Source organism: Canis lupus, chromosome 9, assembly GCF_048164855.1.
Source record: "Canis lupus baileyi chromosome 9, mCanLup2.hap1, whole genome shotgun sequence".
Lineage (NCBI taxonomy): Eukaryota > Metazoa > Chordata > Mammalia > Carnivora > Canidae > Canis > Canis lupus.
In genome coordinates, this window is record NC_132846.1 from 16,029,661 (window position 1) to 16,042,332 (window position 12,672).

General features: G+C 34.6%; 1 protein-coding gene across 2 annotated transcripts in view; it reads left to right on the top strand.

The window, feature by feature from the left end:
• The window catches only part of BRMS1L (BRMS1 like transcriptional repressor), a 70,018-nt gene extending 62,941 nt beyond the window's left edge, over positions 1–7,077 (top strand). Inside the window, exon 10 of one of the 2 annotated variants that reach the window (XM_072838282.1) lies at positions 6,910–7,077. In XM_072838282.1, the coding sequence (XP_072694383.1) occupies positions 6,910–6,991 (82 nt within the window). In that variant the 3' untranslated portion in view covers positions 6,992–7,077. The remainder of the gene's footprint in view (positions 1–6,909) is intronic. The other variant, XM_072838283.1, reaches the window with a different exon arrangement.
• The last annotated feature ends 5,595 nt before the right edge of the window (positions 7,078–12,672 follow it).

The window sequence follows — 12,672 nt, forward strand, 5'->3', positions numbered from 1 at the left end:
AAAACTGCATTTTTTGGCAGATGACATGCTGAAAACCTTGTGGATTCTACAAATATGATACTAAATGTGACTATCAAGTTTGCAGAACATAAGCTATTCAATTATTTTATGTTATAATATACTAAATAACATGTATTATATCATGTGCTATATATTATAATTAATTGTATTTCTATACACTAGCGATGAACAATTAGAAATTGAAATAAATAATATTTATATAGCATAAAATATAAAATACCTAGGAATAAATCTAACAAAAGATGTATAACACCTATAAGCTGGAAAACTACAAAAATATTACTAAGTGAGTTAAAGACCAAAATAAATGAAGAGGTGTACCCTGTTATGCATGGGAAGGCTCAATATTGTTAAGATGTCAAGTATCCCCAAATTGATCTATAGATTCAGTGCAATCTCAATAAAAATCTTAGCAAATTTTATTATAGAAATTAATGAGTTGCTCTTAAGGTTCATATGGAAATGCAAAGGATATACAATAGTAAAACAATTTTGAAAAAAAACAAACAAAAACAAAATTCATGGGCTAATATGACTTTTGTTCAAAGCTTTTTATAGAGTTACAGTAATCAAGACGGTATGATCTTTGGGGTAAAGAGAGATGAATAAATCAATTTAACAGAGTAAGAAGTCCAGAAATATATATCCACATTATTAAGACAATTGGTTTTTGACAAAGATGCAAATGTAATTCAGTGGTGAAAAATCTTTTAAACAAATGGTTCTGGAATAATTAGGTATCTATATGCAAAAAATAAACTTTCATCAATACTTTATACCATGTATAAAAATAAACTCAAGATAGATATAAATCTTGAGGCATGTGGGAGGCTCAGTTGGTTAAGCATCTGACTCTTGGGATCCCTGGGTGGCGCAGTGGTTTGGCGCCTGCCTTTGGCCCAGGGCGCAATCCTGGAGACCTGGGATCGAATCCCACGTCGGGCTCCCGGTGTATGGAGCCTGCTTCTCCCTCTGCCTGTGTCTCTGCCTCTCTCTCTCTCTCTCTCTCTCTCTCTCTGTGTGACTATCATGAATAAATAAATTAAAAAAAAAAAAAAAAAGCATCTGACTCTTGATTTCAGCTCAGGTCAGGATCTCAGGTTGTGAGATTGAGCCCTGGGTCAGGCTCCACGCTGGGCTGGGGGCCTGCTTAAGATTCTCTCTCCTGGGTGAAAGACCTAAATGTGAGACAAGAATCCATCAAAATCCTAGAGGAGAACATGGGCAACAACCTCTTTGACCTTAGCTGTAGCAACTTTTTGCTAGACACACCTCCAGAGGCAAGGGAAACAAAAGCAAATATGAACTATTAGGATTTCATCAGGATAAAAAGCTTTTGCACAGTAAAGGAAGCAGTCAACAAAACTGAAAGGCAACAACAGAATGGGAGAAAATGTTAGCAAATGGCATATCAGGTTAAGAGCTAGAATCCAAAATCTAGAAACTTGACACTCAAAAAAATAAAAAATCTAGTCAAGAAGTGGGAAGATGGCATGAATAGACATTTCTCCAAAAAAAGACATACAAATGACAGACACATGAAAAAAAATGCTCAACATTACTTATCATCAGGGAAATACAAATCAAAACCACAATGAGATACTGCCTCACACCAGGCATAATGGCTAAAATTAACAACTCAGGAAACAACAAATGTTGGTGAAGATGCAGAGAAAGGGAAACCCTCTTACATTGTTGGTGGGAATGCAAACTGGTGTAGCCACTCTAGAAAACAGTATGGAGGTTCCTCAAAAAGTTAAAAATAGAAATACCCTACTATCCAGCAATTGCCCTACTAGTTATTTATCCAAAGGATACAAAAATAGTGTTTTGAAAGGGCACTTGCACCCAATAGCAGTGATGTCCACAATGGCCAAAATATGGAAAGAGCCTGGATGTTCGTCAACAGATAAATGGATAAAGAAGATGTAAATATATATACAATGGAATGTTACTCAGCCATCAAAAAGAATGAAATCTTTGCCAAAAATCAAGATTTTTAAGAGGGTATTACGCTAAGTGAAAATAAGTCAATGAGAGAAAGACAAATACCATATGATTTCACTCATGTGGAATTTAAGAAACGAAACAGATGAACATAGAGGAAGAGAAGGAAAAATAAAATAAGATAAAAACAAAGAGAGGTAAACTCTAAGAGGCTCTTAACTATAGGGAACTGAGGGATGTTGCAGGGCAGATAAGTGGGTGGATGGGGTAGTTGGATAATGGGCCTTAAGGAGGACAGTTGATGTAATGAGAACTAAGTATTATATGCAACCGATGAATCACTAATACACCCACTGAAACTAATAATACATTATATGTTAACTAATGTGAATTAAAAAAAAAGAAGATTCTCTATCTCCCTCTCCCTCTGTCCCTCCCCCTCTTCCTAAAAGAAAAGGTATAGATCTTATGTAAAATCTAAAATTATAAAATTGCTAGAAGAAAATATACAAGAAAATCTCTGTGACTGTGGCTTTCGCAAAGATTTCATGCATATTAAAACAATCTGGAAGAAACCTTGACAAATTGGACATCATTAAGATTAGAAACTGCTTTACAAAGACACTATAAAAGAATGAAAAGAGAAACCAAAGACTGGGAGAAAATATTTGCAAAGCATACATCTGATAAAAGATACATAATCCAATTTAAAAACAAGCAAAAGATTTGAACAGACATCACCAAAAATATGTAAGATATCAAATAAACACATTAAAAGATGCTCAACATCATTATTCATCAAGGAAATGCAAGTTAAAACCACAATGAATACCACCACACACCTTTTAGAATGTTTAGAATGAAAAAGACTGACCTCATCAAGAGTTGATGAAGATTCAGGGGAACCAGAACTGATATATGTAAAATGGGAATATAGGTGAGTACAACTAGTTTGGCAACTGGTTAGGCAGTTTAACATAGCCTTATCATATAATGGTCATCTGATCATCATCAGATGATCATATCTGGTCATTTTACTCCTAGGTGTTTACCCAAGAGAAAAGAGATCTTATGTCTATACATAAGGATGTTCTTAGCAGCTTTGCTTATTAAGGCCCCAAAATGCAAACAATCCAGGTATCCCTCAATAGGTGAATAGATAAATTGTGTTATATCTATGCAGTGGAATACTACTCAAAAATAAAAGGGAATGATGAGTACAACAACACAGATGAATCTCTAAATAATGCTGAGTGAAAGAAGCAAGACATAAATAATAACACCTATGTAAAATTCTAGGAAGTGCAAAGAAATTTAAAGTGATATAGTGTATTGATGAACATAAGAGAAGGGAAGGAAAAATGAAATAAGATGAAAACAGAGAGGGAGGCAAACCATAAGAGACTCATAACTATAGGAAACAAACGGAGGGTTGCTGGAGGGGAGGTGGGTAGAGGGATGGGTAACTGGGAGATGGCATTAAGGAGGTCACTTGATATAGTGAGCACTGGATGTTATATGCAAGTGATGAACCACTAAATACTACCCCTGAAATAATACACTATATGTTAACTAACCTGAATTTAAAATAAAATCGAAAAAAAAAAAAAAGTGATACAGTTCAGATCCTTGGTTGCCTGGGGATGAGGGAGGTAGGGCTAGTGAGGGAAGGAATAGACAATACAAGTAGGAATGAGGAAAAGTTGTGCATGCCTATATACATATTTTAAAACTTGCACATACATAATCAGTTTATTGTATCGTATGGCAATAATTCTCAAATAGAGGTTCTTTTTTTTCCTCCCAGAAGATGCTGTATATTCATTTGTTATTTGTTCAACAGGTAATGGGTTGTGATTATGATAAAAATCCTTGGCATATGTTTTTGAGCTAATTTTTATATGTAAAATGTTAGTTTAGGAGACACAAAAGTTTACAAGACCATTTTTTTTTTCAATATTTCCCTTCGAGTAGAATACACAGTCTTACTATGCAATTATCTTTTGGATATTATCCATGGAGTGTTAGCCAAGCGTTCTAGACCAACAACAATTTTCAGAATCTTTTTTCTTTCACTGTTATATAAATAACAGTGATAAACACTTTCCAATGTTCACTTTGACAGAATGTGAAGACCTGAAATTGGTTCATTATCTTTTCTGACTTGTCTCCTTTCACATCCTCAGCAGGCAGTGTGCATGTCACAGAATTCTAAAAAACGTGTACATTGAGGTGGTATTTGGGCTGTTTGGGTTCCTGGCAATCCCATGATGTTTTCATTCACGCACAAAGGGGGCTTTTAGAAAGAAACTGAAGATTTGTTTCCTATGAAGTAATTGTTTCTTTTTTCTTTGATGCAAATAACATTTTTTGAAGCTCAGGGCACAGAACGTACTTGTGAATGTTAAGTGTTTGAGAGCCCTGGAAATTCTGGGTAACAGAGATGTATGAAATTTATCTTTGAGGGATAATGAAAATTTGGGAGATTCCCTTCCCCTCAACTGGCTGGTTTCTAGTTTTGGGTTAAAGAGGAGTCGAGGGATTGAGTCTTCATTTAAAGATTGTTCTCCAACTTTCATAAGTGGTGCGTTTCAGTCGTAAAGGAGTGAAATCAACCTCCTCACAATATGTTTTGCTTCTATTCTAATCTGGTTTCCCTCAATTGCTGGTTTCCTCGAATTTCAGCTAAACTATATGATAGCTGACATGGAATCTAAAATAATTGTATTGGTCATTGTGTTGCATTTCAAGAATGCAGGCATGAAAGAGGTCTCTAAAGGTATTAACAGGGTAATGGATACATAGCTGTCAATGGACATTACTTTTCTCTTTCTTTCCCTGTAGTCAATCATGTACATTCATGGCTCATAATAAGCAAATGTGACTGATACTTCTAGGTAAAGTCAATCAAGGAAGCTAGTTAGAGGCAGGTAGTCTTTCACTTTCTAAGACAGCTATTAAATGTCTCTACATTTCAGATGTCAATTGACATCTTTACATTTGTTTGCTTTTTATTTTTTTTTCCAAAATTGGAGTTCAGATTATGTAACCTAAGACCTTGCACAATACTCATTAAATTATTTTATTCATGAAAATTATACAAATGTGTGTGTGTTGTGTGTATATTTTTATATATATATATATATATATATATATATATATATATATATATATATATATATACATATGTTTTAAAACAATTGCTCTGGTAGAAACCTATAAAAAATGCAACATAAATTTTATCAATTAGGGCACCTGGGTGGCTCAGTGGTTGAGCATCTGCCGTTGGCTCAGGTTGTGATCCCAGGGTCCTGGGATCCAATCCCACATCAGGCTCTCTGCAGAGAGCCTGCTTCTCCCTCTGCCTCTCTCTGTGTGTCTCTCATGAATAAAAAAATAAAATCTTTAAAAAATTTTTTATCAATTATATTCTGTAACATATTTTTCAAGTCATAAAATGCTTGGTAATTTGATTTTCATATATTTTGCTTTATTTTTGCTCTTGGCTAGAATGATCCAGATACTTGAAATATCTGTGGCTCTTTTCTTTTAAATTGCAAAGCATTTCGAAACATCTACTTTGAATATTATCAGAGTTCAGTGCTACAGATAAGAAAAAAAGACCAAACTAATAACTACCTAAAGTTTAATAAAAAGTCAAATTATATATAAGGTATATGTGTATCTCTTAAACATTTTTGAATCTAATTTAGTCTGGGATCTTATAACTTTTCACCTGGATGCTTGAGATATCCTTTATTTGATTCTTTTTGTGCTCAAACTATACGGTGGGTCCAGTGATTCCCAGTCCCTGGTGTTCATGTCCTGTATAATCCGCTTCCCTTGAATGTGAGCAAGACCTGTGGCTTGCTTCTATTCTAGCCTGTAGAAGATAGGAAAGGTGAAGGGATTTTTCAGATGTGATTAAGGTTCTGAATCAATTGTTTGCAAAATCAACTGATAATCAAGATTATCCTGGGTGGTCCTGATTTATTCACGTAAGAGCCCTTAAAAAATGAGGGTCTTGGCCTTCCCTAAGGTAAGACACTCTCTCCTTTGTTGGCTTTGAATAAATAGATTTGACAAAGCAAGTGGTCATACTGGAGAAGCCTGTGTGGCAAAGAACTGTGAATGACATTTTAGGAGTTGAGGGTGACCTTCAGGAAGAAGCTAAAACCTTCAGTCCTGTGGCTGCAAGAAAGTGAATTCTGCCAACAGCATAAGGAAGCTTGGAAGTGGGTCTTCCCTGGTTGAAACTTTGATGACTCAGCTAGTGCTTGGATTGCAATTTGGTGAGGCCTGGAAGCAGAAGACTCAGGCTAAGCTCAGCTTCTGACCTATCAAAACTGTGAGATAATAAATTGTGTTGTTTTAAGTTGCTAAGTCTGTGGTAACTTGTTACACAGAGCTAGGAAACTCATAGAGTTCCCTCATCTCTAATTTCTTCTAATTTTTCTTTCCTGCTTCATTTATTCTGAATGAACATTTTGATAGGATTTCTCCTCTGCTTAAAATCCTACAGTAGCTTCCTAATGGCCTAAAAGATGAGGTCTAAACTTCCCATGTGTATCAAGAGTCTTCATGATTTGCACTCACCAGACTTTTCCTCTCCTCATGCTTTCCTCTTGTGTACACCTTGTGCCTTTATAATGGAAACCATGGTGTATCAAACACTCTTTCACTACTGTTCCTTTGTATATGTCCTTTGCCTTTGATCACCTTATCCCCTCCACCCTTTGGTAGGCATTAGGGTTATTCCCCAGTATTCCTATTCTCTTACTCCTGGGTAAAGTGTATGATGGCACTTCTCTTCCCCATCAGAGCTAGGTGTAACCATGTGACTTGCTTGGGCAAATGAAAAGAGAGCAGAGGTGACATGTGTTGTAGGTAGAGACTTGGAGAGCCAGTGCATTATTTACAACATCTCCTTTTCTTGCTTAGAGCAACTGGTGATGCTCCAGATGGTGGAAGCGCTGTCAGTCTGGGTCCCAGAGTGAGAAGACATGAAGAGACCCCAAGCTAATCTGATGGGTTTTGAGAACAGCTATAAATCTTTGTTACAAATCAACACGATTTGGGAGGTCTTTGGGTTCTGTGGTCTGTCTTACCTTATACTGACTGATCCATCACTTTTGTGGACATACACATCCTATAGGACTCCACTCAAATGTCTGGCCTGTCTAGGTGGAGTGAAAAGGCTTTCTTCTCTGTGTTCCAATAAATCTTAAATATACCTCTTTATCTCTTTGGTATCTATCTCATAGATTGCTGTAAAGATTACTTGAGTAAATATACAAGGTGATTATTAACAATGACTGGCACACCGTAAGTGCTCAAAAACGATTAGCTGTTATTATTATTATTAATTATTATTATTATTATTATTTTATGGTACTTCTCTTGTTTTATTACAATTACCTTTTAAATGTTTGTGTTCTTTTAGATTGTGCTCATTCGGAGGGCAAGTTTTATGTCCTCTTTTATCATTGTATCATAGACGCCTGGTCCAGTGCCTAGACATAATAAATGTATAGTTGACATTTACCAGAAATTCCTATTTCTAAGTTTCTTCATATAGAATTGTTATGCTAATATGGGTATTTTGTTACCAAAAATTTTAGACAGTGTGAATAAGAAAGTTGTGTTTTTCATAGCTGTTGAACAATGAGGAACAGTTACTAGACTACACTGAAGATTTTAGTAAACTTGAATTCAGTTTTTGACCTTGGACAAGTTATTTAACCCTTTAAGCTTCTTCTTATTCCTCATTTGTAAAATGGATACCTACCTACCTCATTTGATTGTTATAAGGAATTAATTAAGTAATTTTTGCAAAATAATACAGTACTAGGCACATAGGGAAACATTTATTTATTGTGATTTTTTTAATTGCTTGACTTACATATATTGTGAAATAATTACCACAATAACTTTTGTTAGCATCTGTCATTTAGTTACAATAAAAAAAGCCAAAAAAGAAAAAAATTTGTTGTTTGTTGTTATTGGTTTTTGTTTTCACCTTTGGCTTTTTTCCAGCTTGCTTGAACTATTTGCTTCGGTGTCTGTTTACTAAAGTAGAGGTCTAATACTTTCCCCTTTATTTTTCATAGAAATGATTGGATAATTAATCATTTTTACCACATCCCTTGAGTTTCACACTCTGATTGCAAGTAATATGAAATAATATTGTGTATATTTAACCATTTGAATTAAAAATAACACCAAATGTTTCTACCATAATTGTATAAGAAATTCACTAATGTACTTAGCATTCTCAATGTAATAAAATTCTACAAAGAAAACTGTGCTGTCCAAAGAGATGTTAGAAGTGAAAAGCACATCTTACATATCTTTCCTGCCAATATCACAATTACATCGTTTCTATCTCAAAGAACCAAGTATTATCTGTATTAAATCTAGATATACCATTTTTTACAGATCCTTGCATCCTTAAAGGTAGCTGCCAAAAATACTCTCAATGGGTAATCTTTAACTCATTCTAGAAAGCCTGTTCAATTCTTTTCAAATGAAATTGCAATCTAGTTAAAACTAAGTGTCCCTTTAGAAACAGAATAGAAGAGTGAAGATTAAAAAAGAAAACGGTCCCAAAATGTGACTCATTCCTCTGGTTTGAGGTTTTAAAGAGACATGCAAGGGAGAGCAGAATATAGATTTTCATTTCGTGGTGAGTAAAAAATTACCTTAGTGGTAAAGTGGATACCGTTTTGCATGAAATACTGCAATTTCTTGAAAGAGTAATCTAAAAACTTATTTGGATTGTTGTTAGCAAAGTTCACACCAAGTTTCTTCAAAACATACCTCCTAATCTTTTCCCAGACTTCTCACAGAACTATAATGGCAGAATGAAGAAAATATTTTGATACTAGAAAATATTTTTTCTGCATTGTAATGAAACCTCCGATTATCATAGTCCATTATTCTAGCAAGGTTTATGTTGTGAACTCTTAGTCTTTTCATATACCATGTTCCAAAATTAATTGCAGTACTCTGAAATATAAATTGTGGTGAATGAGCATTCAGAATTGATTTCTTATAAAATGTTTTAAAAGTTAGAAGTATCCTTAAATGGTTGGGCCAGTTTTTAATCTACCTAACTTTTAGAAGAAATCGAAATGCTTTGTTTCACCACCTCTTACAACATTTCTGTGACACAGATTTTCTTTTTGTAAAGTAGGAATAGAGTTTATTGGTACCATAACCAAACGTGATACAGTGGATATATGAAAAATATGAATCTTATAAATTCTTAACTAAAATGATTTGGTGAAAGCTGTTTTGTTTATGGATCTGTTATTTTCATACCAGAAATTTCCAGATTAGAAAATTCATATGTAGAATTGGTAATTATATATTTATTTGAATACATAATAGCACTTGATTATAGTGCCACTGTCACCAATATATTCTGATGTCATAAAGGTTAATATCAAATATTTAAGAATCTAACTTTTAGGAAGTAATGATGTGATGGCTTGTATTTATAGCACTTTATGTACTCATCTAAGCAAGAAAATCAGAACAAAAGCAATTTCTCCTAGAGTGTAATATTTACTTCCTTTTCTATTAAAGACTGCACAAAAAGAGTAATTTGGAAAAAGGCTTTTATGAACAAAACATGACATGTTTCAGCTTTCTAATTTATAAGAATAACTGCATTTGCAGAGGTATAATTGTGAGCGTGAAAAAGCATGATATTTTAATGTGGGGAAAAGGTCATCGTTGTCATAACAATCCCTTACATAGTGTAGTGTGTGTGATGTGCTTGGATTTGGATATCAGGCTGACCTGGGCTTCTTCACAGGTTTCTCCTTCATGCACTGTGGAACAGGGAGGTGATTCAGTATCTCTCAGGTTTGTCACTTATAAAGTGGCAGTGATAGCATCTATCTCCCAAGATAACATCTTGCTGTGAGGTTTAAATAAATCCTTGTTGAACATATTGCCTGGTACAGGGTAAGCACTTAATACCTATTACTATTATTATTACAAGTGTAGTACTTTATACTTTACACTTTACAAAGTACTTTCACATACAGTCTCTTATTTGAGATAATTAGTTCCTGGATGGTAGTACAAATTTTATCACAGAAAGAACTACGTGCAAATATTTAATAAGCATGATTGCTATTGGATTTGTTCAGATGGAAAAGCAGTAGATTACATTCCCTTTGCTTTGATGTAAGATCACAATGTGTTAAAGGCACTTTTTTTTTAACTTAAATTGCACCTGACTTCAAATCGTTTAAAGACACAATTTCATTCATTCACCCTTGCCAGCTTTTATCCCACAAAGCTATCTTTTATCTTCACTTTATATTTGGGGAAGAGAAATGTGAAATAACTTCCTAAGGTCAGAGGGCAATCAGCTGTATAACCAGCCCTCACCTGATGATGGAATACTCAGAATTTGCTATCTCTGTTCTGGCTTTTGATGAATCCTGAAATTTTCAGATCTTGTTGGTAAGCATTTGAATGCACAGAAATGAAAAGCAGACAGTAAAACAGTGATGGTGTGAATGAAGCCTTTGGTAGCAGTCCTGACATCCAGTTTTGTTCGTTTATGCCTTTAATCTTCTCAATGATCAGCAAGTGTCAAACCCATGTTAAAAAGTACTCTGTAACCTCCAACCTTAAGAAGATGGAAAATGCTTTGGGGAGTAGTTAAAAGCCCCATTATACATTGAGTACTTTTTTTTTTTTTTACGAGATTTCCTGAAAGTATTCACATTTCACCCAAAGGTTGAGAATTTTTTTCTCTCTTGGTCTAGATGGAGTTAGGTTCTTGCTAGAAGGAACCAGGGAAGTACTGGTAATAGTCTCAGATTTACCTGTGAGGACACTCTCTGTACAGTGGTCTTTCTAGAGGCAGATGACAATTGCTACCATTCTCTCACACCGAAACATGCTGGTAATAATTGTGGCCAATTTGCGTACTCAGCAAAGATGTTTGGGTTGCAGTTAAGCTCATTGACAAATTTCAGTTTGTTCGTGGGGAAAAAATGTTCTATGAGCCTTGTGGGAAAATGGGACATTTGTTGAGCCACTGTTATTCCATTCCGATTTCACCACATTGCTATTTATGAATGGCTTCCTTTTAATTAGGTGTTTAATTTAAAACAGAACTAGTGCCTATAACAACCCCCAAAGCACAAACTTGGAACATTAACCATTTGGTGGTGGAGGTAGAGGGGTTCAAAAAGTCTTTCAATCATAAAGCTATAATTGATTGGCACATAAAAGAATCCTTTATTATTTTACAGGGTAATTAAGAAAACAGTATGGAAAATGGCTTCCCCTGCTAAATAGAACCTAATTTGTTTTTCAGAATTACTTTTTTTGGTAAAAATTTCTACCTCAATGAACATATTTATTTTTAGTTTTTGAGTAGGGATAAATTAGAAGGGGTCTTTAATTTGGGTATTTAATGAGAAACCTTATTTTACAAAGCAAAAAGTAAAAGTATTTTAAATTTCTTGTTCCTTTGCAGGTAGTTTCTAACTCTAAAGCCATGTTGTAGGACAAAAGCAAATGGAAAAGGACATTACATTATTAATGGTCACAGGAACAAAAGCACACTAAACTGAGTCATCAGTAAATCACTATAACCCCAGGACTCTAACACCCTTAAGGAAAAACATGGCATGCATGGCAAATAATGCTTTAAGGGTTTATTTAACAATTTTCCCCCCAGAAGAAAATTAGAAGTGTTTCATGGAGTCATTCTGAGATAATCTCAGAAGTATTAGCAAAAAGGAACTGGTCTGTTTTATACTTCATGGGGGAAAATGTTCGTATTTTAGAATAGCATTCTGTGATTATTTTTAATGGGAAAATAAAATATAGGTGACTTCTCCAGGAATCAATATCCTCTTTTCTCCATTCTTGGTATTTTGCAGGCTGATTAATTTGCAGAGGTTGGGTTTGATTGCTGCTGAAGTAGAAAGCATTATAGATTCTCTGTTATTCTTCATTCCACTTGGCTGAGGTCTATGGTTCTATCTCTATGTATTTATCTACCTTTCCACATGGTGCTTAGCACTGTAGCTCTGGGCCTCTCCTAAACATATTGTGAAAATCTATTGTACTGAACTCTCAAGTCTCTTGCTGTGAATAGGTAACTACTCTCCCCGCTGCCACCCGCCTCCCCAACCCAGGAGAGCTGTTCTGTTAGGTAAAGGTAAATGAGCCAGACAGAAACAGGCATTTAGAAAATAGCTTTGTGTGTATATGAAGGATGTATCCAGCTAAGTTTTGAAAGTGAAAAGGGGAGGCACTGAAGGTCATAAAATTTATAAAATTCATATAGCAATTAAAGAAATGATAACAGATGAAACTTGCTCAACATCTAATGTCTGCATTCGTAAATGGTTGAATGGAAGAGCTCAATATTTCCAATCCTTGACACCCCTGGCACACTGTCTCGGTCATGGTTATCTCAGATAAAGATTTTTTTTTTCAGTTTCTAGTGAACAGTTAAATACATGAATTGTATCATCAATATTTTCTATATCACCTTATTTCAAAAGTTTGAGGGAAATAAAGCATAAAAAAAGGGATAGTGTTTTTTGTCTAGTCTAGCCAGGAATATTTCTGACAGATCACTTCTTTAATCAAATACCTCTCTATATTTGAAATATTTCAACTTTAAATAGCTGAATTATTGAAAAGTCCTCTGACTTTTAA